General features: G+C 39.4%; 1 protein-coding gene across 1 annotated transcript in view; it reads left to right on the top strand.

The window, feature by feature from the left end:
* CRCP (CGRP receptor component) overlaps positions 1-16,244 on the top strand; it is a 39,426-nt gene extending 23,182 nt beyond the window's left edge. Inside the window, exons 5-6 of the mRNA XM_030536671.1 lie at positions 8,036-8,093; positions 14,886-16,244. Coding sequence (XP_030392531.1) covers positions 8,036-8,093; positions 14,886-15,032 — 205 coding nt within the window. The 3' untranslated portion in view covers positions 15,033-16,244. The remainder of the gene's footprint in view (positions 1-8,035; positions 8,094-14,885) is intronic.
* The last annotated feature ends 8,412 nt before the right edge of the window (positions 16,245-24,656 follow it).

Genomic DNA, 24,656 nt, shown 5'->3' with positions numbered 1-24,656 from the left:
AATTCTCATGGTCAGAACAGTATTTAGGTCAATCAGTAAATAGATGACTAGTTACCAGTATTCATATAGCTCCCTTTGGAACTTTCATAGTTTCCTTTGTTTCTCCAGTTGAAGCACTGTATATTTTTTTTCAAATGCATTGTTTGCAGTCTTAAATACCCGTGTTTGAAAGACATTAAAACTCATGCCTGAGGCTTCTAATTTTTTTCAGTATAAATTAGTATTTTCAGTTTATAACCTGCTAGGACCTTTTCAGGCATTTTAGGATTAAAAAAACATACAAACGATTCATGTAGCTTTTTTATTTTTGTACCCTGCTGCTAATGCTTTTTTGATGCACTTAGTCATTTTTCTGCAAGGGAGCACTGTGATCAAAAGCTCAGTGAAATTGCCAAGATAAAACATTTTAATGACTTGCTACTTTCTTCTTGTAAATTATCCCCTCATTTTTCTGCACATAAATTTTGGAAACTGAGAACAGTCGGTACGATTTCATCTTTTGTTGAAGCATTTCTCATTGAGATTATATTGTATTGCTGATAAGCCTTCTAAAAAACTACATTATAGGTTGTTATGTTTTCTGTTGATGATATTTAAGTCAAAACACACTTTGAGAGATGACCTTGCTTTACACTCTTGGAACCTATATTCCTTGTCTCAAGGAATATTTCTGCTTAATGATCACATTAGATGGTTCTAGTTATGATGTACATTTGTCTATAGTTGTTTTTATTGTTGCCTGTTCTGCCAATAACTCGGTATTGTTAACTGGAGATCTGTGTCTTTTACAATTGTTCTAGAAGAATCTAGAGAAATAAGACGGAAATTATAACATCTTTAATATTTGGGATGATATAGCTTTGGTTATGTGACCAATATTCAAGGCATAATTGGGAAAAAACAAACAAACTATTATGATTATGTTCTCTATAGTAATAATTATTTAGTACAAAGTGAGAAAAACCCTACCAGGTTTTTCTTTTCCATAATGAATTATGGTACCTCTGGGAAGAAGTGATGAGGGATTTTTGTTTTTCACAGAATTTTCTTCAAACAGCTATATTTTTTAAATATCGTTATTATTTCCTGTCAGGTACGAGGAGATGGAACCTATTGCTCGGCATTGTTTGGGGGAATAAATAATTCTAAATGTTACATATATGATTGTTAGTTGGAAAACCGACATGCTAAGGATGGTTTGTCAAAATCCAATTTTCCTCTTGATTAGAGTTTTTACTTGCAGAGCAAAAGTGATTTTCCAAAACAGCTGCTGCTTTCTGGTAATATTTTGATTCACCATTTTGTTTAGTTTTCATAAAATATATCGTCACTCCATTCTGTTCAGTGCAGGCTACAACTTGGTTAGTGACTTTTTTTTGGCTAGATGCTATAAATTAGATTATTAAACCTGGGTATTTTTCAGTAATATATATTTGCAATGAAAACCTTGACATCTTGCTTACTCACCTGATCCCAGCTGTTATTTTTTTTGTATTAAGTTCCTTGCCCCTTTTATTATAACTTTACTTTCTAGAATAAAACTTGTTCAAAAGCTAAAAGATGCTTTAAATGCAACAGTGGCAACTAGCTCTCCCACCTCAAGGCAGGCATCCAACCAAACTGGGTCTCAAACCGAGTTAAGAAACCATGTTGAAACATGGGTTCATCATTCTAAACCAGCTCCAAACATAACTGGATTGACCAATATGTATGCGACCAGACCATGTTACAAATAATGCATATATTTAAATGTTCTAACCTACAACCCTATGGCTAGCCAGTATTTTGTTAGAATTGGTTCTAGCTAGACATTTGTTTAAACACATTTTTCAAACTTGTTTTGAAGTTGAGTGCAGCGAGGGTCAAAATCCAAGGACATCTGCTCCTTCCAATCTGAAAAACAAGAACAAGAGCCATTGTTTAGGAATGAACAGTTTTTTCCCTTTATTTAGTCAAGGATTTTTTTCTTGATAGAGGTGATTGGGGTCACCTGGAGGGACTGAATGACATGCATCTTGCAGCAATGGTAGGGGCAGGGGAGACAGCTAAAAAGGCTCAGGTCTAACCATAGTCTGAGTGTGTAGTGTGAGGAACTGGCAGTTAGACTGTTGTCATTTAATATTATTTTATCTGGTACATAGAGCGTTTCTTTCTCAAAGTACTTTACAACTATGAATCTCTACAGCCCTACTTTACAACTATGAATCTCTACAGCCCTTCTGTGAGGGAGGCCATTGTTATCCCCATTTTACAGCTCTGGAAACCAAGCCACAGAGAAGTTGTGGCTTGCCAAAGCCACATAGCAAGCCAAACTGAAAGCCAGGATTATAACTTGGTATCGCCCATCTCTCAGTCCTGTGCTCAAACCACTGGACCATCCATACTGCTTCCCAGCTCTAGGAAAAATTCATCTTATGTGATTACTCAGGTGAACCATGGCCTAATCCAGTGCCAGTTGAAGACACTGATTAGCACCCTTTCCCCAAGCAAGCCAGGACATCTTTTTTTATATGGGGTGAAGTGGTTTGGGTTTTTTTGTTTTGCTTTTTTTATAATATTATTTTACGAGTGTAGGTTTTTTCCTTCTGTTCTAATTGTAGCATTAGAACATTTTATGCTGGTATCTTTAATCAGCATTCATTCTTACATGCTTGTGTCTTCAGCTGCACACAATAGCAATGAACTCCAACAGTAATAAATACTTTAGACAGAAAGCAGCCAGCAGTGTGACCTCAGCTCAGTTCCAAATCCAGCTACACTCTTAACAGACACTGTATTGTTGTAAACAAGCTTGGGATTATTGATAGAGAAATCTTCATAAATGGCTAATATGGAAAAACAGTGGAGCTATATTCAGAGTTCCCAGAGACTAGAAGCATATTGGACTCTTATCCTTGACTCTCCAAAACCAAAGCAAAGCTAATGTATATAGGAAATGAGTCTAATACTGACTCCTGCATGTCTTTTGTAAACCATCATTTTCTTCTTGCACAGTCAATCCTACTTCAGAATTAAAGAGGCTAAATGCTGTGCTGCAGAAAGGATTATTGATGGGAAGAAAAAACCCTGAACAATTATTCTGACAGAAGAGAGAGTATGTAGTTGCTGCAGTGGACAAACTGGGTTAGATACATTGGGTTAGATTGTGGCAAACCCTGCATGGGAGGACATGGAGCAAGGAGCTTTCTCTTCTTCACCCCTGTGTAGACACTGCCAAGAAAGGACAGGCCTTTTCCACTGGCTAGGGACACTAACTGATCTCTATTTCAAGGGAGATGGTATCTTTGTTTTTTCTTCAAATCTTCAAACACGAAGCATACAAAAGAACCCTTGCCAATTAGTCATTCTGTGCCTCAATTTTCCCATCTGTAATATGGGGATTATGATTCTACCTGTTTTGTAAAACATTATAAGATATGCACCACCACTGTATAGGTAATGAAACAATAACAGGCATTTCTAAAAACACTTTGAAAACTCAGTTTCTTTTAGCAAATATGTACCTTTCCTCTGAAGAACAAATCTTGGTAGTTGTACTTTAAGGGATGCATCCATGACCATGCTGTCATGGCAAGTGCTGAATTCAAATGTAGAGTTTTTTGTATAGTTAAATATAAAGTATTTCACAGGCTTATTATTATTAAAAACTGTATTGTGAATGTATTAAAGTTGAGACTTATTTTAGAACAGTTTCCAGTGCTTTTATAAAAATGGTAACTGAATGGCTCGGGAAATTAGGTAAGATAAGATAGAGTCTTTCTCCTTTAGGACATTGTTTTTGGCCAGATTTGAAATGAATCTCTTTGGAGGCTCCTGTGAAATAAAGTAGTCTGAGTTCTTAATGGGTGTGCATCCACATCACAAAAATCACCACACATACTTATCACCAGTGTTTCAGCCTCACCAGCGTGGTTCAGATTTGAATGAGCCGTGTTCTCTCTCATGGGAATACTCTGTTCATAGAATCATGGACATCAGAGATGGTAAAGACATGTCAGGTCATCCTGTCTTTGGTAATGTGGGATTTCTCCTTCAGGTCAGAGTAGAGACATAAAGATTGGTGGAGCAGCCTGGAAACGTTTGTACTACTGCTGCTTATACTGTGTATGTTCTGTGTTCTGCAGTCTCCAGGGCTGTCATTCAAGCTCCTTTCTTGAGTATTAAATTCACTCTTTCGCACACGCACACAAACCAGAGCAGCTCTTCACTTGGCACTGTTTTCTCATGTAAATACCTTGGCTGTTGAATGGTTACGAGGGCACATACCTAAGTGATAAGGCATTGAAGTGTCTTAAATATTGTAAGGTGTTTGTCAGCCTTGGAAATCTGGGACTGTGTCCGAGGACCATTTAAAACTGAAATGGTATCTGGTGGGGATGTAAATATCATTTAAAAAAGTGCCCGTTTAAACTATTAAAACTATACTGGTTAATCGGTTAACTGGTTAACTGATTCAGGCCTCGCAGTGCCTAGGATGGTGCGTCTCCCCTCCCTCTTTGCCCAGGAAAGACGGGGAAGGGCAGCTGAACTCATACTGGAGGTGACACAACAGGTCTAGCCAGGAGAGCCTGGGGCAGTTGAGGGGTCCCAGCACCCCCTGGCATTGTCAATACCCAAAAAAGGGAAAGAAGTCCCAGCTGCTTAACTTGTCCTGATGCGGCCTCCGCAGACGCTCTGTGCCACCCCAGCGGCAGTTTCCCTTCCCTTCCCTTATCAGCTGAAACCACAGCACCAACTAGCGCGCTGTCCAGTGGCACAGGCAGAGGCCAGGGACTACTTTACTCCCCGGCAGGGCCTGCCGCCTCTGCCCTCCCCCCATGGCCTAAACGTGCTCCCCCTGCCTGGCTGGTGACACCCTCCCCCGCAAATCCCCTGGACTGGCTCTTTGCTCGTCCTGCTTCCCTGCACTGCCAGGTGTTTTTTGGCCTAGTGAGTGGTATCCTTCCACTGAGGTCACCCCTCAGGTCACCAGGGCTGGAGGGACTGTTTTTACCAACAAAGGGGTGTGCAGGACCCTCCTCATCACTGGGCTGAAGACCCCATTGTGCTAGAGCGTTAATATGGACCCAGTCCCTTTAAGAGGGGGATAGCCTCCCAGTGACCTCTTATGATGCCCACCCTTTCCTGGTTGCCATAATCACCTCTTTCCAGTGTCCCAAAAATGGCACCTCTGCCCCAGCATCCAGCAAGGACTTCTACTAGGTGATCATAACCCGGAAGGAGGTGGGTGAACAAAGGAGGGTTCACAGTAAGACTAATACTTATTGGTCAACCATTTAATCATTTAATATTTTACATCCCTAGTATCTGGAGGGCTTAGGCATGCAGATAATGACCAGCTGGTTGGAAGGGCCCAGACATCTGAGCACAGTTCTGTGAGTTTTGGCATCTTTTTCCTCTTGAAGAATGTGAGGTTTCCTCTTTCTTGAAACCTCCTCCAGATCTGAGAAACTGATGAGAAGCTATTTGGAGTTGCTATAAATATACATTTAAATGTTCTTTGGAATTCTATTAAATAACCTGGAAAGAAGCTTTAGTCCTTTTAAAATGGGAGCTTACTACTAGATGGCAAACTAGTAAAACCATAAATATTAATGGATTCTTCTTTATTCTAATTTACTAATTAATAATAATAACAACAATAAAGAGACGTTGGGCAAGTACAGATTGCAATAAAGAAAGGCGATTCCTCTAATTTTAAAATAGTTCTTGAACTTTTATTCAGAAGGGGAGGTAAAAATTGTATTTTAACTCTCTTTTTCATTGTATCTAAACTTACTAAATTACAATTACTGACTTTTTATTATAAGCTGCGTTTATTACTGCTCTAGATTCCCTCACAAGTCATACCAGTTCTATCTCTAGCAGTGTGATATAGCTGTGTGAGTCTCCCCTAAATCATTAAGGCCTGCTGAGATCACTGTTACTTTGATGTCATGACCTAGTCAATAGGACCAGAATGTTAAAATGTAGCTTTTGAGAGCAGTGAGATAAACATACTGGCATGTGACAGCACCTTGGGGCTTAGCTGTTGGGGAGGATATATATTTCACTAGGATGTAAAATAAATACTGAAATATATTTTCTTCCATTCTTTCCACTTTAGTAATAAAGCTCTTAAAGGGAAAAACAATTGTAATTTTTTAAAAATTTATATTTGTATTGTATTTAATTTTAAATTAATGAGTAGAATTATGCAGAGTGAATCCAAGGTATAGTTAGCTTTATGGGTGTATGCTTTATTGAAGTCAACAAGAAGTCCGGTGGCACCTTAAAGACTAACAGATTTATTTGGGCATAAGCTTTCGTGGGTGGTAAAAAGCCCACTTCTTCAGATGCATGGAGTGAAAATTACAGATGCAGGCATTATATAATGACACCGGACTCCTTGTTGTTTTTGTGGATACAGGCTAACATGGCTACCCCCAATACTTGTCTATTGAAGTCAGCGGGAGTTTGCCATTAACTTCACTAGAGGCAGAATTTAACCCTTTATTTGATTTGTGTGTGCTTAAATATTGTTTGATTAATTTTATTTTTTTCCTTGTATGCAGAGAAGGATGGAAATTGAATAATTTAAAATGTAACTATAACACTAAATATATACTTAAAATCAAAACAAAACTAATTTAACACAACACAGAAGGAATCCTGGACTTGTGGTCAGAATACCTAGATTTTCCTGGGAGTCAGAACACATGAATTCTTTCTGTTTCTGTCATGGACTTCATGTGTGATCTTGAATAAGTCACATAGCGTTTTTACCTTTCAGTTTTCTGAAAGGTTTAGAAGGAGAATGCTTGTGATGCTTTTTGACTGAAAATGACCCTTTTGTATCATTGCTGCTACCGCTGTTATACAATTGCAACAACTCTTCTACAAAGTATATGATGTAAGGTGTCAGTGGAAAAGATACTACCTATATAATACGATTATCATAATTAAATCCCTGTATCATCTTTGCATCTAAAGTAATGAATATTGGCTATGTATTTGTACCTCAAATATGTTTGTTCCTGAATGTTGATGGCCCATTAAGGACACTTCACTCTAACAGTGGGCCATAGAAGAAACGTATCCCGCTCAGATATCTGTCCCAGAGGATGCCTCAGACACCGAGGGGCCAATGGCCAACCCTGGTGATCCAGCCAGCTATGTAAGGATGTGTGTGTGTGACCCTGGACTCCATTTTTGGCCAGTCACTTTCCACAAGCACATGGCAGAGGATATAAAAAGACACCCGAAGCATCTCCTTTTTGTCTTCATTTCCTAAAGCTCTAAACAAGGACTGATGACCCCCAACCTATTTGTGCGATTCTAGAGTGGCTTTTGCAGGCTAGCAGTTCATTCCATCACTGCTATGATCCTGATCTGTGAACACTGAAAGTCACTTGTATGTATATGATCTATTAACCATTCAATAACTCTTCTTTTAGATTATTAAACTTTCAGTTTTTAGCTACTAAATGATTGGCATCAGCGTTGATTATTGGGTAAGATCTGATTTATATATTGACCTGGCTAAGTGGCTGATCCCTTGGGCTTGGAAGTATCCTATGTCTGATGAAATTTGGTTTTCAGTAGCCACTCATCATAAAGTTCAGTGTCTTGGTGGTGCTTTCCTACCTCTCATGCATGTTGAGGCTTAATTTCACTGATGTTTGTAAAGTGTTTTAAAATCCTCAGGTGGAAGGTGCTATAGGAGTGCAAAGTATTATTAATAAATAATTATTTGAGGCAGAGACAAAGCATGGAAAATTCCAGCTCAAAAGATGAATGCTTCAGTTAGTTATGCATGTGTGGAAACAAGGGATTGTAATAGAAACTGCTTTGCCACCTTGGTCTGCTAAATACCAGTTTGGGTAGAGAGCCAAAGATATCTACAGAATTATCATGACAACCAAGGTCAGAGACCTTGCATCAACTCTAGTGAAAATGACCTCTGGAAATAATTCTGTTATTAGGGAAGTGTTTGCATCTGACCATTCATTTGTTCAGAATCCTATATAAAAAAATTCTTTTTTCTTTTCAACAGAGCAGAAAAGCTACAGTTGCTTAACCACAGGCCAATGACTGCAGTTGAGATACAGCTGGTAAGTTACAGTTCTGCTAATTGCTTAAAATCCATATATTAATGCATCTTTAATCTTGAAAATCAATTGAATTAATTCTTTGCTCAGGGTCACTGACTGATAAGACTTCTGTACCCATCTTTATTTCATGTTTTCTGATTATTTGTTTTCTTTCCTCTCTGCTTCCCCTATGAGGCCTCTCTATAAGACTTGCCCCTCTTCCTCTCAGAACCCAGAGCAGGGGCAACTCTTCACTCTCGTGTGTGTGTCAGTGTTTCAGATTGAAAATAGCCATCAGACTTGTTAAATGGAGCTATAATCTCACGTCCTTGGAATACATTTACCTGGGGGTTTCTTCCGTTGCTTCATAAAGTCAAATACTTTGGAATTTGAATTTTGATTTAGAAAACTACTGTGGTATATTCCTTTTCATTATTTTTCTAAGGTACAGGGAAGGCAAAAATTTGGGAGAGAACAATAGTTAGCAATGACTGCCACTGTGCTTTTGAAGTGACTGTGTAGCATGAGAACTGTACACTGGGAAGCTTTCAGTTGGAAGTCATCCATTATCAGTCTGCTGGAACATAACCTTTGGATAAAGGAATATTACAGATAAAAAGGGAGAGATTGGTTAAATGTTCTCCAGAGCATCGTGTAAAGAACACAAATGCTGTATTAATAAGGAGATTATTATAACAATGCTGTTCCTTTAATACGGCTGTCTTGCATGGAGAACATCTGTTCACAATCTTATCCTGAGACTTGATTGTGTAATAGCAGGATTGTATTCTGTTGCAAAAGGGTAAGGGTTAGAAGTGGATGCTAGTATGACTGCATCCTATATTTCTCATGATCCTTGATGGCCAAGAACTAGAATTTCTAGCAGTGAAAGCAGCTGATATGGTACCTTAGGAACTGCAAAAAGAATGAGGAGTCCTTGTTGCACCTTAGAGACTAGCAAATTTATTTGGGCATAAGCTTTTGTGAGCTAAAACTCACTTCATCAGATGCACGCAGTGGAGAATACAGTAGGAAGATATATATGCACAGAGAACATAAAAAAATGGGTGTTGCCACAACTCTAACTGCTATTGTCAAGTTTATCTACGAGTTAATTCCATTTTGTGCAGCTGCAGGCAAGAGCATGAAGGCTTCACTGGTTTTGTTGGGCAGCTTTTCAGAAGTGAAGTAGTAGAGCCTTCAAATGTTTTAGAATTTCTCTCTGTTTCTGTTAGCTTCCTGCATTGCACTTACAATTCATTAGGTTTCAGCATAGTTCATATTCTGTCTTCTCTTCTTAAAATATACTCATCTTATTGTAAACTTTCAAGACATCCTTCGTCTTTGACTGCTCCCTCAGTCACTAATTATCTTGCCTATCCACATCACATAGAGTGTATCTGTTTATGCTCCAATATCCAGCTATTAGTTTCAGCTTCAGGTCCTTGAGGCAGGTGTAAGCAAAATATGACTCTTGAGTTGGAGTAAAGTGACTGCACTGGTACATCATTTGTACCTCAACTCTTTCAAGGTTTAGCAATATAAAAGTTAAAATTGCTCTCTTAAAACTGAGGTGTTGCAGCAATAAAACAAGTTAAACGCGGATTGACCAATTTTGGTATGTAACCATTCTTTAAGTAACCCAAAGCAACCTGTTACATAATTAGAAATTACTCTTAGGAGGTAATGTAATGTTACAGTTGGCAACTAATCTTAAATTCATCCCCAAACTGTATCCAAAACTAGACAATAGAGTGAATTATTGATGTACCTGTGTAAGTTTCTCCAGCGTCACATTAGGCTAAGGTGAGTGGATTGCTCATATATACACATGGCATTGTGTCCAATTAAGTCAGCAGAAAACTTAAATATACATAGATTCTTTCTTAAACTAGTCAGTTTTTGTGGAGTAACAAATATTAGGCTGTCACAGGCCATTTTTGTGATGGTTGCCTTTGGGATCTATGTAATGAATGGCTGTTTACTGATATAATGGCAAGACTTAGTGTTACAGCATCCTCAAGCAAGTAGAACCTCCATGTATTTATAAGCAATTTAATACATAAAAACAGAAGCCACTGGGAGTTTTGTCATTGACTTCAGGAGGACACTAATTGTGTATACACAAGTTTCCATGAAAGCAAGTCTGTTAGCTGGAGTAGAGGATTTGAAAGGCAAAATATACAAGTAAATTAATATGAACTCTCAAATGATCTTGATCGCGCTGTGAACTTTTTTTTCTTAAAAGCTTTGACTCACCCCTGGATACAGATCTGAAGCAATTGATATTGAACATTTTAAACCATAAGTTTCACAAAAAGCTGGTGAATTAATTCAATTTTAAAAAGAGGCACCTTCTGGAACTAATTACAAAACAAGCCATGTCCCCAAAAGTGTGCGTGTGTGTGTGATTTCCCCAATTTATTTTGAGTAATTTATGTAAAAGGATATTTAATACTGTTTGGGGGTTTTTTGGCTTCAAGTCTTTTTATTCTCTCCTGTATAATTCCTGCCCTGTAATAGAGCACAAAATATAAACCAGGGTAACTATATTTAATCTAAAAGGGATCTTTCTGTGGCGAGGTATCTTTTTTTTTGTTTTAATTCAGGTCTTTTTTGTTTGTCCTCCTCATCCATAAATCATTCCACTTTGTTTATAGTTGCCTTCTCCAGACTGTGTGCTGAGATAGTTTTTAAAGGATAACAACAAAAGCAGCATGAAATTCTAATCCTTCTCCCACTGGATAAAACATTGTATGCAGTACAGCTGTCTTGACCTCTAGCTTTAATCTTAAACATATGTTGTACATGGCTCAGTGACTCACACAGAGGAAGAAAGAAAGAGACAGTGATGTTGATTTAACCATGACATGGGTTCCAACTTTATGTAATGCTTAACAACGATGTGTTAGAAGATTGAGGAGCTTCTCCTTAAAGAACAGATTGTTCCACATCTGTCTCTCATTGGAGCAGTAGGTGTTAATTTTGCATATTTTAAAACTAGACTTCCACACCTGCGAGTTCACTGCCTCATGGGATCCACTCCATGCAACCAAACTGGCAGATTGCCATTTATTGTTGACCAGAGAATAACAACACCTATTCTTCTGGAAAATGCAAAAGGCGGGAAGGTTTAAACATTTAACGTTCTCAACAATGCATTTTGCATACTCGTCTAGTTTCCTATCACAAGGAGATGAATCCAGCCATTCAGTCTTTTACTGTATTTCTTTTTCTTATGGTCTGTCTTATCAGTATGTTTGTGCTGAACATCTTGGAATTATTCTATATATGAGGAAACTGCAGGTATTTCCTTGCTTAAAGTGTCTCCTACATTGGAACAAAAGTATATTGTGATTGTACCTCTGCGAAGTACCAAAATGCACCTTTCTCTTTTTTGTTATTGATTTTTGCATTTAATATGGTCTTGAAACTATTATCTACAGAAAAACAATAGTGTGCAACCCACAGATTGTTCTCTTCACACATCAAAAATTGTTCACCAGTGCAGGGTGTTTTAAAGTTCTTTGTATTGTTTATTCTCCAGTATTTGCAATATATATTTGTGGCCAAATGCCTAAGGAAACAGCCCTTTTTCAGCAGAAAATACTTCACTCCAATCATATTACAGAGTAGTGCTCACTTACAGTATTGTTTCTCCTGACTCCTGCATTGAACCTATCATAGTGACCATTGCTGAGTAGAAGGAGAAAAAACTCATGACTGCTGCTCATAGTATTAACATATCACATTGGAATATAATAACTGAATTGAAGTATTTGTCTGTGTCAAATGGGAAGTGTGATTGACTGCAGCATGGCAATACATTTGATCTTGTTAGCCACCCAATTGCATTTTCCTGAAATAAGAAACATATATTCAAATGCAAATATATATAAATGCAACTCGTATGCTACAGCAGCTGCTACAGAGAAATTTTACAATGATTTTAGGGGAGCAAAAAGGTGAGTGCTGAAATGCAGCAGCATCTTTGGAATTATTTATTAGAACCAGTAGCATGGACACTATGATTTATTGCATTTCTTCCACTTTGCTCTGAGCCTTGAGAGAGACACCTGCCTGTCTGGTTGTATTGGAGAGTGGTTTTTAACATGTACCTTCTGTTACTGTAATGCCAGGTGTTTTCCACTAGTCACATGAGGCTTTTTTAAAGCCCGCCTGTATCTCCAAACATAGTATAAACAAGGCGAACATTATAAACATTAAAAATGTCCAGTCCAATTGAAACGTTGGCTGACTATGCCATACAGTCTCTACATGGCATCATTTGCTGAGGTGATCTATCTCCATTTGGATTGTGCAGTCCTGCCAATAAATACACTATATATAATTCACTGACCAAAAAAAAAGTATTTTATTTTCCGCTAGCTTAAAGTTTTGCTTGCCCTTCTGCTTAGAGTTTGTTGCTTTTACAACTTTAGCCAGTTGCAGAATAGAGGTTAGTAGGACTGCTTTATAATCCACAAGTGATTTGGTATTTGTTCCTTTGTTTGTGAAACTTTAGTTATAAATGTTAGTACTTAAAATGTTTGTTTCTTTCCCTCCTTCTGTGTTTTTCCTTCTATATTGTTTTTTCTGTGAGGTTAGTGTCTCCTTATGAGACTACTATAATCAGTAATCAGGGAGCATTTTGTCTTATAAATCAGGAGCCTGTGTGCAAAACAGAAGCGTGTGCTCAAGTCTGGTGCACTTAGAATAAGCCACTGAATCTCCTTCTGTTTCCCTGGTTTGATGTTTTTATTTGACTCATTTCCACTTGTCTCTTTATCTGTATCTCGTTCATGCTTAATATTTTGCATTTTCCTTTATTTTGTTACTTTGCTGTTTTCTAACGGCATAAAACATTTCATGTCGTTACACTTGCTGTTTCTTTTTGCAGGGGGAGGAAATCTAATTTTCTAGTTTATGTTTTTGATCCTTGCGCTCTTTGGTTATACTCCATCTCTGCAGAAACACGGATCTTACTAGCAAGCACTCAGCCCATCCCAAACATGAAGACTTTATCTGTTGGTCCCATTCCAATATGTAAGAACTTCTAAAGAAGAATGAGGGTGCATGCTTAAGTCACTGTTTGGAATCAACTGGTCCTGCAAGATTTCCTTATTCAAGTATTACTAACTATTAATGTCAGCATGACTATTCACATGAGGAGTTGCAGCAGGATTAAACTCTACAGTTTACCAAATGCAGCCACACTCTGGACAATTAATGCACTGAGAAATGAATCATTCAGTCTTAACTAGCTTTGACTCGCCAAGAGGCAACAGGTCTGTCTCTTCGTTGCATGTTTGTACAGTGCTTAGCACAATAGGCTCTGGCCCTACAATAATACTCACTAATTGATAATATAACACTATAATATGATGCACAACCAGGTAGACTACACTCTGTCTCTCTCTCCAGCACTGTTAGTAATAGGATGACAGGTCAGTTGTTTGAATTCAAGTCTTTTCAGGTGCTTTAGCAAGGAAGAGTAAATTGAAAAAAGTTTTGAGGATCTTAATTTTGGATTTAGGTTCCTAAAATGGCAATTAGGTGCCTAAATCCCTTTATGGATTTAGCTTACTATGTCAACAGATATGAATGACCCCCAAAATATCATTTATAATTTCCATGGAAATTTTACTTCAGGAAAAAAAATCAGAAGTATGACAGTCTGGAAGTGAATAGTTAAGAGATGTAGCTGTTTTCTTCCTGTCATATATTTCTCCAAACTTGCTATCAACCCATGCAAGTTACACCCTGCCACGTTGCCTGTACTATATTCCCCCTTTGTTGTGTTCTAAAGTAATAATATGTTGTTGGATGTATACAAGAGAATTAATATACTATATATATAAAACTTCTTTAGAACTAACTGTTTCAAAATTAAGTACTTATGGTGCCTTAGCATATGGCAGAGCTCCCTATATTTTCTACTAGTGCACTGTGTTGAATGAATAATAAAATGTTTTTATGAATTAAAGGAAAAATGGTAAAGGTGGGACCGTGCAAAGCATTCAGCATTGGCCTAACGGTTCCCATTGAAGCATGGCAAAGATTCCCATTGATTTCAGTTGGAGCAGAGGACAGTGCTGAGCACCCTTAAAAATCCCACCCAAAATGTTTATATTTATATGTTTAAAAATAACGCCCCTAAAAAACAAACAAGTAAAACCTAAAAGGCATTCCTTTCCTCAGCAGGCTAACTGGTGGGGGGGGGGGGAAGGGATTTTGGAATCTCTAGACCAAAGACAACATTTGCAAAAGCACCTAAGTTCCTTTTTCAAAAATTATCTAAGCACTTAAGCGCTTAAAGCCTATTTACTTTAGGCTCCTAAATCACTCAGGCACTTTTGGACAACGTTATGCCGAGTCATGTTAGAGAGGTCCGGAGCCCAAAGTCTTAGACAAGTGTCCAAAAGAAAACGTCTCCCAAATGTTCATAACACTATAACTTTAAAACTGGCTCATTTTTAACACTTTTTTACTTTAAAAATACCAATGTACCCTGGGATGACATATGGAAAGTGACGTTTTAGAAAAATAAGTTTCTTTTTGGAGAAGATGAGGTCTGACAAATCTGGCTTATAGTGGAGAGCTAGTTCCCATCAACTATAGAGCAACTATCATTCTGCAGTACATTTTTATCATTAGGATTCAATTTTTTACAAGCAAAAGTTTGCATAATGAGCTCAGACAATGTGTAATGTCCAGCTAATGCAGCACCTCCTAACTGGGTAAATCTTGCCTCTGGAGGTGAGGGAGGAAGTGTGGATTTTACAATGACAGTAGGTTGTTTTGGATTTGCAGATGGTAGAGGAAAGTGAAGAAAGACTAACAGAAGAGCAGATTGAGTCACTTCTTCAGACAGTCTCCAGCATTCTTCCAGGGAATCCAGAGGAAGAGCTGCAGAGACAGGCGACAATGGCAGCTGAAGAAGAAGGTGACCCAGAATAGACAGCATCTGAACCTAAGTTGGCAACATCATCAAAAGCTTAATGAGAAAAGAACCAGCTAAACGTTTTGATTGCAAAGACCATATCTGGGGTTTTTCACCCGCGGCTTAATCTTGTGTGACGTCACTGTAGAGTATGTTAATGTTTTATTGTATAAATCATGAGAGCAACAGCTGTTTATAAGAAACATAAATCAAAGGAGACCTCTCATGTCAGCCTTTTGTGAGATGCGAGAAAGATAGTAACTGGCTTCATAACACAGCAGTTTGTGACATAGTGAAAATAAACCTTATGCTTGAATATTCTTTTTTTCCATTACCCATGTAACAGCTGTTCTTTTCTGAGTAGGGTTATATGCAGCTGGCAATGTTCTAATTATCATAGCAATACACTGTAATTATAATTGATTTAATATGTTTTTGAATTACTCAACTGTTTTCCAGAGTGCAGTTTGCAATAGTGTCCGTTCTGTGTGGAAGAAGCCATTTCAGGGTATCGATACACAGTTAGAATAAAGTTAAAAAATTGTTTAATATCCATGTAAGATCAGTGGTAATAGATCCTTATAACTACTAATATCTTTAGGATTGTACCTTGAAAGTGGAAGGAATGTAAAGGCTGTGTTGATATGGTAACTAGTCTCAAGGACACCTCTGATATGACCTTATGCTTCTTTTAAATATAGGGCCAGATCCTCAGCTGATGTAAATGGACAGAATCCCATCAAAGACAAGAGAGCTATGCTGATTCAGACCAGTCGAGGATCTGGCCCATAAAGTTAGGGTTCTCAGTAATGCAAACAAAAAACAATTTAGAAGTATAAGGCTGTTTTTTTTTTCTTTCAATCACCTGTTGTCTAGGTGTTACATGTAGAAGATTGCACAGTCCACATGAGCTGTGCTGTCATGACACTACTGGGTGAGTTAATGATGACCCGAGAGCCCTAACTATGAATTTCCCTAATTTTGTTTTCAGAAGTTTAATGAGGCTCAGTCCTTGCTCAAGCAAAACTTCCACTGAAGTCGATAAAGTTTTGTCTGACCACAGACTACAGGATCAAGTACTTAATGTTGAAAGTGTTAGAGATCGTTAAATCACAAATCGTATATGTATGGTACAGGCCACACTGTTTCTTCTTATGATAGGGCTGCAAACAACAAATGTACCAATCATTATAATGTGTTAAAAGCCGAAATAAAAAGTTTGAAAAAACTCCTAGGAATTTCGTGGTTGATCGCAATGAGAGTCAGAATATCTGATGTCTGTTTCCAGCTCTGTCACAGCCTTCCTTTGTGACATTGGGCAAATAATTTACCATTGCTCTTCCTCAGTTTTCCCTTATGTAAAGTAGAACGGTAATACCTGCTTCACAGGAGTGTTGTAAGGCTCAGTGCATTAATATTTGTAAGATGCTTTGAGGCACTTATAGAAATTATAAATACTACTATCTTTCGGAAGTAAATAACTGTATATCAGGTTAATAAATTCTAAGGCTGAAAGCCAAGGCGTGTTTTAGCACAAGGTGTAGTGATTATGGTCTTGGAAGGTTCACGGGTTTTTTTGTGTTAAATAATGAAAATATTCACAGTAGAGGGTGGAGGGGAAGCCCTCCAAAATAGTTAATGGACTATCGGACTACTGAAAGGTACATTTTTAAAATTTGTTTTAAAATTGAACTTTTTGGCTCTTACGGGTCATTACCGGTGCTCGACAGCTGCAGGAATGGGCCATGTCTATTAGAATTTATTGTATTTTCGAAAAGCGAGCTCATGAAATGTCATTATAAAACTAACAGAGCAAACAGAAGCAAAATCACAAGTCCCTTTAAGATACAAGTGAGTATTTTAACCGCTTTCTTAAGCTGGTTGTTCCACCTTGGGAATTGTTGATTTGTTATCATAATATATCTGTGCCAGCATCAGTGTGGTTTTATGTTGAAAGTTGAAAATGTATTGTTGGGATTTCTAGTAAACTGCCCTTTTACTACATTATTTAAAGTATTTAATAATACATCACTTCCAGATGAATAAAAATATGTACTTTTGTACAAATACAACAATAGACTACTTATCTCAATGAAGACACAAAAATGATCATTTTCTTGGAAGTATTTTGCCGAATGATATTCTGTGAAAGATTATATAAGGTTTCAACATCTGCATTGCATTAAGGAATTTTGTTTTAACCTGCTGCCTGTATTTTCTGGATGCACAAATACAGGCGGTGGATTCTGGAACTATAACGGCTCTTGCTTCATGCTTATTTGCACTCCAATTGCTTACTTGGAAGCCATGATCCTGAGACTCAGAAATGGTTTATGGAAAACAAATATTACCTCATGTGTGAGGTGATATCTTCTGGTGCGCTGTACGTTACATGAAAGAGCTGATTAGTATCTAAGGCCACTTGTTTTTTTATTGCTAATCTGTTATCTAGTACTGTAAGTGCATGCTGGGTTATAAAACAGAGAACAATACACATTCCCTGCCCCAAAGAACTTACCCTCTGAGGCCCTGATTCAGCAAAGTACTTAAACATTTGCTTAACTCTAAGCATTTTTATAATCCTATTGACTTTAATGAGACTACCCACATTTTTAAAGTTAGCCACATGCTTAAGTACCTTGCTGAATCGGCCTGAGAGACCAGATGAAACATCACAGTTTAGGTAAAGGAGGGTGTGGAGGAAATATTGCTGCAGAAAATAAAGTAGGACTTCTGAAAGAGGAGGATTTTGAAGAAAGAAAAGAGAGGGAGCACTTAATAGAGATGAATTTGGTAGATGTTTCCAAGCAGAGGGGACAGCACAAAAAAAGGCATGAAAATAAGAGAGTGAAGTGATGAAAGGGATAGCAAAGGGAGAACTTGGGAGAAGAGTAAAAGGAAATTAAAGCAGAGGAGTAGGCTCTAAGGTTATGTAGTGTCTCGAAGGTGAGGACAGGTTTGACATTGTTGCTGTGAAAGACAGCAGGCTAGTGAAGGGATTTAAATTGTGAGGAGATGAAGTTAACTGTGGTCTAGAGTGTTCTGGACAGACTGGAGATAGGTGGGGCCAGAGACTTGCAGTATCAAAGTGAAAAATGAGCAAGGCCGTGGACAAGAGCTTTAGGAGAGGGGCTAGAGGAAAAAGTGGAATAAAAAATGACAGTGATCTTGTATTAAGTGTGTTCTGAGATTTTTATGTTTCTACATAAACTGAGATATCAAGTAATACGGTGTCTCAGGTAATACATTTATGGCTCTATAGATAATTTACCTTCCAAACTGACCCATCCAAGTGCTACTAAATGTCGATTCAGAATGCTGCTGCAAAGATCATTTTTTCTAGCCAAGTGCTTTGATCATGTCACCCCTCTCCATGTTTCTCTTTACTGGCTCTCCCTTCTCATTGGATCCAATGTAAGCTGCTTTTCCACCACCTTCCACCCTATATATGCATCTCTCATTTGCTATTGAGATGTTGACCTTTGCTGCCTGTGATGCCTGCTACCACCCACTTGTTAAATTTTCAAAAAAAAACCCAATACCTTTTGTGCTTTCTCTTCTGCTGCTCCTGATGCTTGGGAGCAACCCCCTCTAAAGATCCCAAAAAACTAGCATTATCTTCCTTCCAGACCCTCCTCAAAACTGTTCTTTGCATGATGCCTACAAAAAACTTAATGGGTAGATAACTGCTTTCTTGAGATCACTGCCTGTCATGCTGCCCAATACTGTCATTGTTTCCTTGCATACCCATATCTGTGTTTTGTCTCTGTAACGGCGTTGGTGCCCACCCCTCATGAGTGCCCCCTTCTGATAGGGTATGTCTGTGTTCTTTAAGTCTGGAGACCCCTTTCAGTGGTTCTCAGTTGGGTTTTCAGTGACTCTGCCCTTGGTCTGAGTCATAGTGTCTGCACGTTATCCAGCATAAACCCCTTCTGCAGTATACAGTCCACAGGGCCCGTCTCTCTCTAACGCTCCTTGGGCTTTAGTCTTCAAGTAGTCAGCCCTGGTATGGGGCTGTATTCCCAGGGCTTCCTACCTGGAAACACTTTTCTTTCTGTAGCCCTCCACAGGCTCACTTCTTACTCAGTCCCTAGCAACCATCCAGGAGCCTCTTGCTCCCCCAGTCCCTGCCAGGAGGCTGTCTGTAGTCCTGCTTCTCTTCCAGGAAGCCAGGCCGGCAGCCAGTTCTTCTGCTCCATGCAGCAACTAACTACTGCTCTGGTGTGCAGATTCTTTTATATGGCCCTCCTGGGCCCTGATTGGCTGCTTCCCCTGCACCCACTGTAGCCTGTTGGAGGGCCTCTCCACCTCTCCTTTCCTGGGATGGGTGTGGCAGAACCCTGAGGCCTCCAGCAGGGGGCCTTTGGGCCTAGTCCACCCCATCACACCCTCACACTTGGATTGTAAGCTCTTCGGCTCACGGATCCCAGTTTGTTCTGTATCTGTACAGCACTTAGCATAATGAGGTCCTAGTCGCTGTGGTAATACACATAATAAATAATAAACTTGTTAAATCATATGTAAATAGTAAAAATTGCTTGATAGTAGAAAAGCTGAGTTGCTGTAATGTACAAGCTTGAGGACTAAAGTTAACAATAGCAAGGATGCACTTAGTCTCTAGATATGTCTACACAGCATCATAGAAGTTAGAGGTAGAAATATTATTAGGACATCCAGGCCATCACTCTACTACTAAGATGTGTTTTATCTCTTCCTGATTCTTAATACAATATCTCTGAGATTGCCAGATTTTTGTGAGAGGGAGGTAAATGTGTCTCTGACATGCTCCTTGTTACAATAAGTTGCCGCTAAAAACACTGACGGACAGATTTTCAGAATTGTGTGGTTAGTTTTGTGTACGCAATGACTGCTTGGATGTACAAACTGGTAATTGTGTGCTCAGATGTCTAGCTAGCTATGTGCATGTATACGCAAAGGACACAATTGTATGAGGAGTTCTGAAAAATGTGGTCCTTAATCTTGAGGGTATAGGAAACTCTATCCGTACTGAAGAAGCACATCCCATATCGTTTCTAGCTTCTCCCCCTGCAATGTTTTTTATGCACTAGTCCTCATTTCTGTTCTTTATCTCACAAGTGGGCCCGGGAAGATTGAAAGCTCTGGTTGTGACAGCACTTAGGCTATAGAAACCTCTCTCTTGGAGAGTTTATGATTTAGCTGTCAAAAATCCTCTTGCATTTTGGGATTTAAAAATAGAAGAATAAAACCAGAAACCAGTTGACTGGTCACAGACCTTAGTATGTGTGCTGCACATGAGTTCTGCTAGCCTTGTAACTTGCATAGTTTATGTTCTGAGGGATAGTATGAGGAAAAACAACCTGGTTCATTTACATGTTGGTGCCCATCCAAAGGCTGAGCTGTGCATTTGTCACAACATTGATATGTGAGACGGGAAGGACTGAAATAAGATTGGTGTTTAGTCAATGTCTGTGTTGCTTCCCCTCCCCCATACGTGCACAATATCTTCTCTTACAACTCTTTGACCCAGAGGTTGAAAGGTGTTTTGCATTCCAGTCAGGAGTTGAATGGCAGCATGGACTAATAGATAAGGCATTGAATAGGCCACAGAAGACTTGGGTTCTAATTCCTGACCTGCTGTGTGATCTTGGGCAAATCACTTCACCCCTCTGTGCCTTTTTCCCTTTCCACCCTTTATCTGTGTTGTCAATTTAGACTATTTAAGCTTTTGGGGATGATCCTTTTCTTTTTGTTTGTACAGAGCCTTGCACAACAGGCCTCAACAATCTCAGCTGGGTGCTCTAGAGACTATCATAATACAAATAGCCAGGAAACAAATAATTTTATTATTATTAGCAGGAATCCAATGGAAAATCTTCTTCTACATGAAGGACATTGAAGCTGGGGTGCAGCAGAATCTTGCATTGTGTCATCTGTCACATCAGTAACTGCAGCCTGAAATCACTGCAGGTGTGTTGAAGCTGTCCTGTGATAAAGTCTGCGGGCTTTGCATCTTTGATAATAGTTTCTCTTCCAGAGGAGGCTTGTATGAGATGCCAAGAGCAAGACACAGACTTGGTTGACCTATGAGTTATCATTTTACTGTAATATGATCACAGACTTGCACTCATGTTTTTTATTCAATTCAATGGGCCAGATTCATCCCTGCTATCACTCTGCCAACTTTAACTTGGCCCAGAGTCTAGAACAGTTTGCCCGTTTACATTGGTTGGGCCTAGTCCATTGGCGTCAATGGGAGCAAGGCTGGAATCTTAGTTTAGTGAGTTAAACTAAGCCCCATTCATGACTAGATATAATCTAGATACTGGTTTTGAAAACACTCGCGTTTATTCTGTGTTGCATTTTCTATGACTGCGTTCTCTCTCTCTGTCTATTGTCTAATCTCTCTGTCATGCCAGCTCTAAGAACAGCACATACTGTAGCCCAGTTTCACATTATACAAATGAAACATGCAAACTTGTATTTAAACACGTGCTTTTTAAGAATTGATTTAACTGCAGACTGTTGTCGTTTCAGTGCTGTTTGCAGAACTGTTGATACAGCCACGTGCCCCCAATGGATCCAGTTATAACGTGTAATTATTTTCCCTTTTAGGAGCAAGTAGTGTTCCCTAATGGTTAAAGCAGGTGACTCACTGGGAATAGGAATTGAGGTTTTGTTTCTGGATCTGTCACTGAGTCTCTGCAACGTGGGGCATGTCTCTCAATCTCCCTACTCCTCTGTTTTCCTTCTGTAAAATAAATATAAGAAGTCATGGGGCTTAATTAGTTGTAAGTGCTATGGGATCCTGCAGTGAAAGGTGCTATAGAAGGAATAACCCTTATTCCAAATTGTGTAAATCGTATCCTATACCCAAGCTGTTTGATACTTTTGGCCATAGTGTTTCAGCAGAGGGAGGTGGTGGTATTGAGGGGAAGTGCTAGGGTGGTATGCTCACCTAAAGCAGAGATTCTCAGCCCTTTTCTGACTGTCATCCCAAATCTTGCTACATGTAAGTTTGTATCAGGTCCTCAGGGTTCCAGGGTGCTTCAATGTGTGCAGCACAGAAATAGTGGCTTTCTCTGTGTGCTGTTGCTGGTATCTGAAATGGACAGATGGAATGGTTGCAGGCAAGTGGCTGAGTGAATCCATTTAATCAGACACTGGCAATGGGAACAAATTCACAACTCCTCCAACAACGGCAGGCGACCCCCTCTTGAGTATCCCTGGCCTATGAGCACTGCTGGGAAAACCTTCTTTCAACAACTGAACAAGTATATATACACCATGGCTGAGGGGGGAATCCTCAGATCCTCCTACTCCAAAAGTACAGACCTCCAAATCTCGTTTCCATTACTTATTAGCAGTTTTAGTTCCTCCAGTAGAGGGCAGAGGTAGAATGAGATTGCAGTGATGGAGAGGCTGGTTAGTGTGACAGCTACCCAGATGTCCTGATTTTATACACATAGTCCTTGTATTCGGGGCTTTGTCCTATTACCCACCCCCGTCCTGATTTTTCACATTTGCTGTCTGGTCACCCTAAGACTGATTGATTCCTAATAATGGGTGATGACCATAGTAGCAGCATGTGGTATATCAGCTGATGCTTTGCTCGTAAGGCAAGATGACAAGAAGTTGAACCAATGTGTTTGGAAATGAATGTTACTTCATGTTGGAATTGTATTTAACAACTATTATTAATTGTTACAGCACCCAAAGAAGTGCTAATTATGTCTCAGAACAAACAGAAAGACACAATCACTGTCTCAGAGTTTGCCATCAAGTGTTAGACATGACACAGCTAGTGAAGATAATTAATCATAGAACGATAGTGTTGTTTAGTGGTTAGAGCAAGAGACTGGGTGTCAGGAGACCTGAATTCTAGTATCAGCTCTGACACAGACCTGCTAAGTGACCTTTGGGTAAGTCACTTCTCTCTTGGTCTCAGTTTCCCCATCTGTACAATGGCATTCATACCATTTATCTTCTTTCTAATGCACTTTTGAGTTCTGTGTAAATGCAAAGAATCAAGATTGTTAAAGGGACGGTGCCAGGAAGGGGAAGGTTATCAGCCGGGAGATTGCACAGCCACTCATTTTAGACAGTTGTGTGTCCTGATGGCTGAATTAATTTTTTAACAATAACTGACTCCCAACGATGCTATGGCTTTATTGAAGTGTTTGATTTTTCATGTTGTTTTGGGATTGGGGTGAAAACGGTGTGGTCATTTGGCAGCCTTGTCTATACTGGCATTTTTGCCTCTGCTGGTGGCTAAAAATCCAGCATATGCAAGCCCCAAATGGCTCTCAATCTAAACAAAAAAGCAAGATGCTAATGTCCTGTTAATACTATTGACGAGATTATGTGTGTTTTGTTAGTCTCTGAGGAGAGAGTTCATTACAAGAAATTTGATGTTAAAGTTATTGGAAAGTTAAGCACCAGTCTTTATCAGCCTTGGCATTTGTGTTGCTGGGAATTACCTCCCGATACAGGCATGTTTTCCCCATGCTGGGAGTCATTTAAATCATTTGTAACAGAGAGAGCGCACAACTGAACTGTGTGGTAAAATAACGTTTAGTTACAGGATCCAAACCTTTTAAATTCAAGATGGGCCCGAGCCGTGGAGTTTGGATGCAGAGCCAAACTGGAACTTCCACAAAATTATTGGGTGACCATCACAAGCTATTGGACTTGATAATATTCACTTAAATAGCAGGGAAGATCAAGTTCCTCCACTGCAAGGATTGCTGGGTGGAGCTGTGTGGCCTGTGTTATGCAAGATATCAGTCTGGAAGATCATTGTAGGTCCTTTTTGGCCATAAAAACCTGTGTGCAGCTCCTCAGCTGGTGATCTCAGTGAGCTATGGTGCTTTCACCAGCTGAGTGGACCCATCCATCTAGGGAAGTTCAAGAGGAGTGGGATTCCGGTGCTGCAGTTTCGAATTCAAGCAGATGTTTTGCTTGTCTGGTGACACCAAAATTCAGTATCTCGGGGTAGGCTGGATTAGAGCTCTGGGAGGACAAAAGATTGGCATGTTTGCTTCTTAAACCAGTGGTCTGGTAGAATCCTAGAACTAATATAAGAGGCTTTTGGTGACATAGCAGAGATCGGAAAGTGGAAGTTTCTCAAGGTTTTTGGGTAGCTGGAGACAGCTAGGAAACTGGCATCGAGCAGGGACCAGTCTGTGAAGTGAAGGAAGCTGGTACCTGAAGTTCTGTGGAAAGGCTTGGATGTAATTATTCCCTGTAACTTGCTACTAGTCTTACTACTGTCCCCACCCAAGAAGGTCTGCAGTGTCTTGCTGCCAATGTTTGGAAGGGCTGCTGAGAGCTTTTTGCTACTGTTTCCCCCCCATTGGGTCCTTCAAAGCCAGTTTTGAGTGGTGGGTGGAGGAACTGAGAGGAAAAATGCAAGAGAGAGAGAGGTCATAGAATCATAGATTATTAGGGTTGGAAGGGACCTTAGTAGATCATCTAGTCCAACCGCCTGCTCAAAGCAGGACCAATCCCCAAATAGCCCCCTCAAGGATTGAATTCACAACCCTGGGTTTAGCAGGCCAGGGCTCAAACCACTGAGCTATCCCGCTGCTGCTGCTGCCGTGTCCCTGTTTAAGACTGCAGTGATTGTTATTAACAAGGTGCTGATGGAAGCCAGACAGCTT

This window comes from Gopherus evgoodei, chromosome 17 (genome assembly GCF_007399415.2).
Source record: "Gopherus evgoodei ecotype Sinaloan lineage chromosome 17, rGopEvg1_v1.p, whole genome shotgun sequence".
Taxonomy (NCBI): domain Eukaryota; kingdom Metazoa; phylum Chordata; order Testudines; family Testudinidae; genus Gopherus; species Gopherus evgoodei.
The sequence above is the reverse complement of the archived record's forward strand: the minus strand, read 5'-3'. Positions and strand labels throughout refer to the sequence as shown.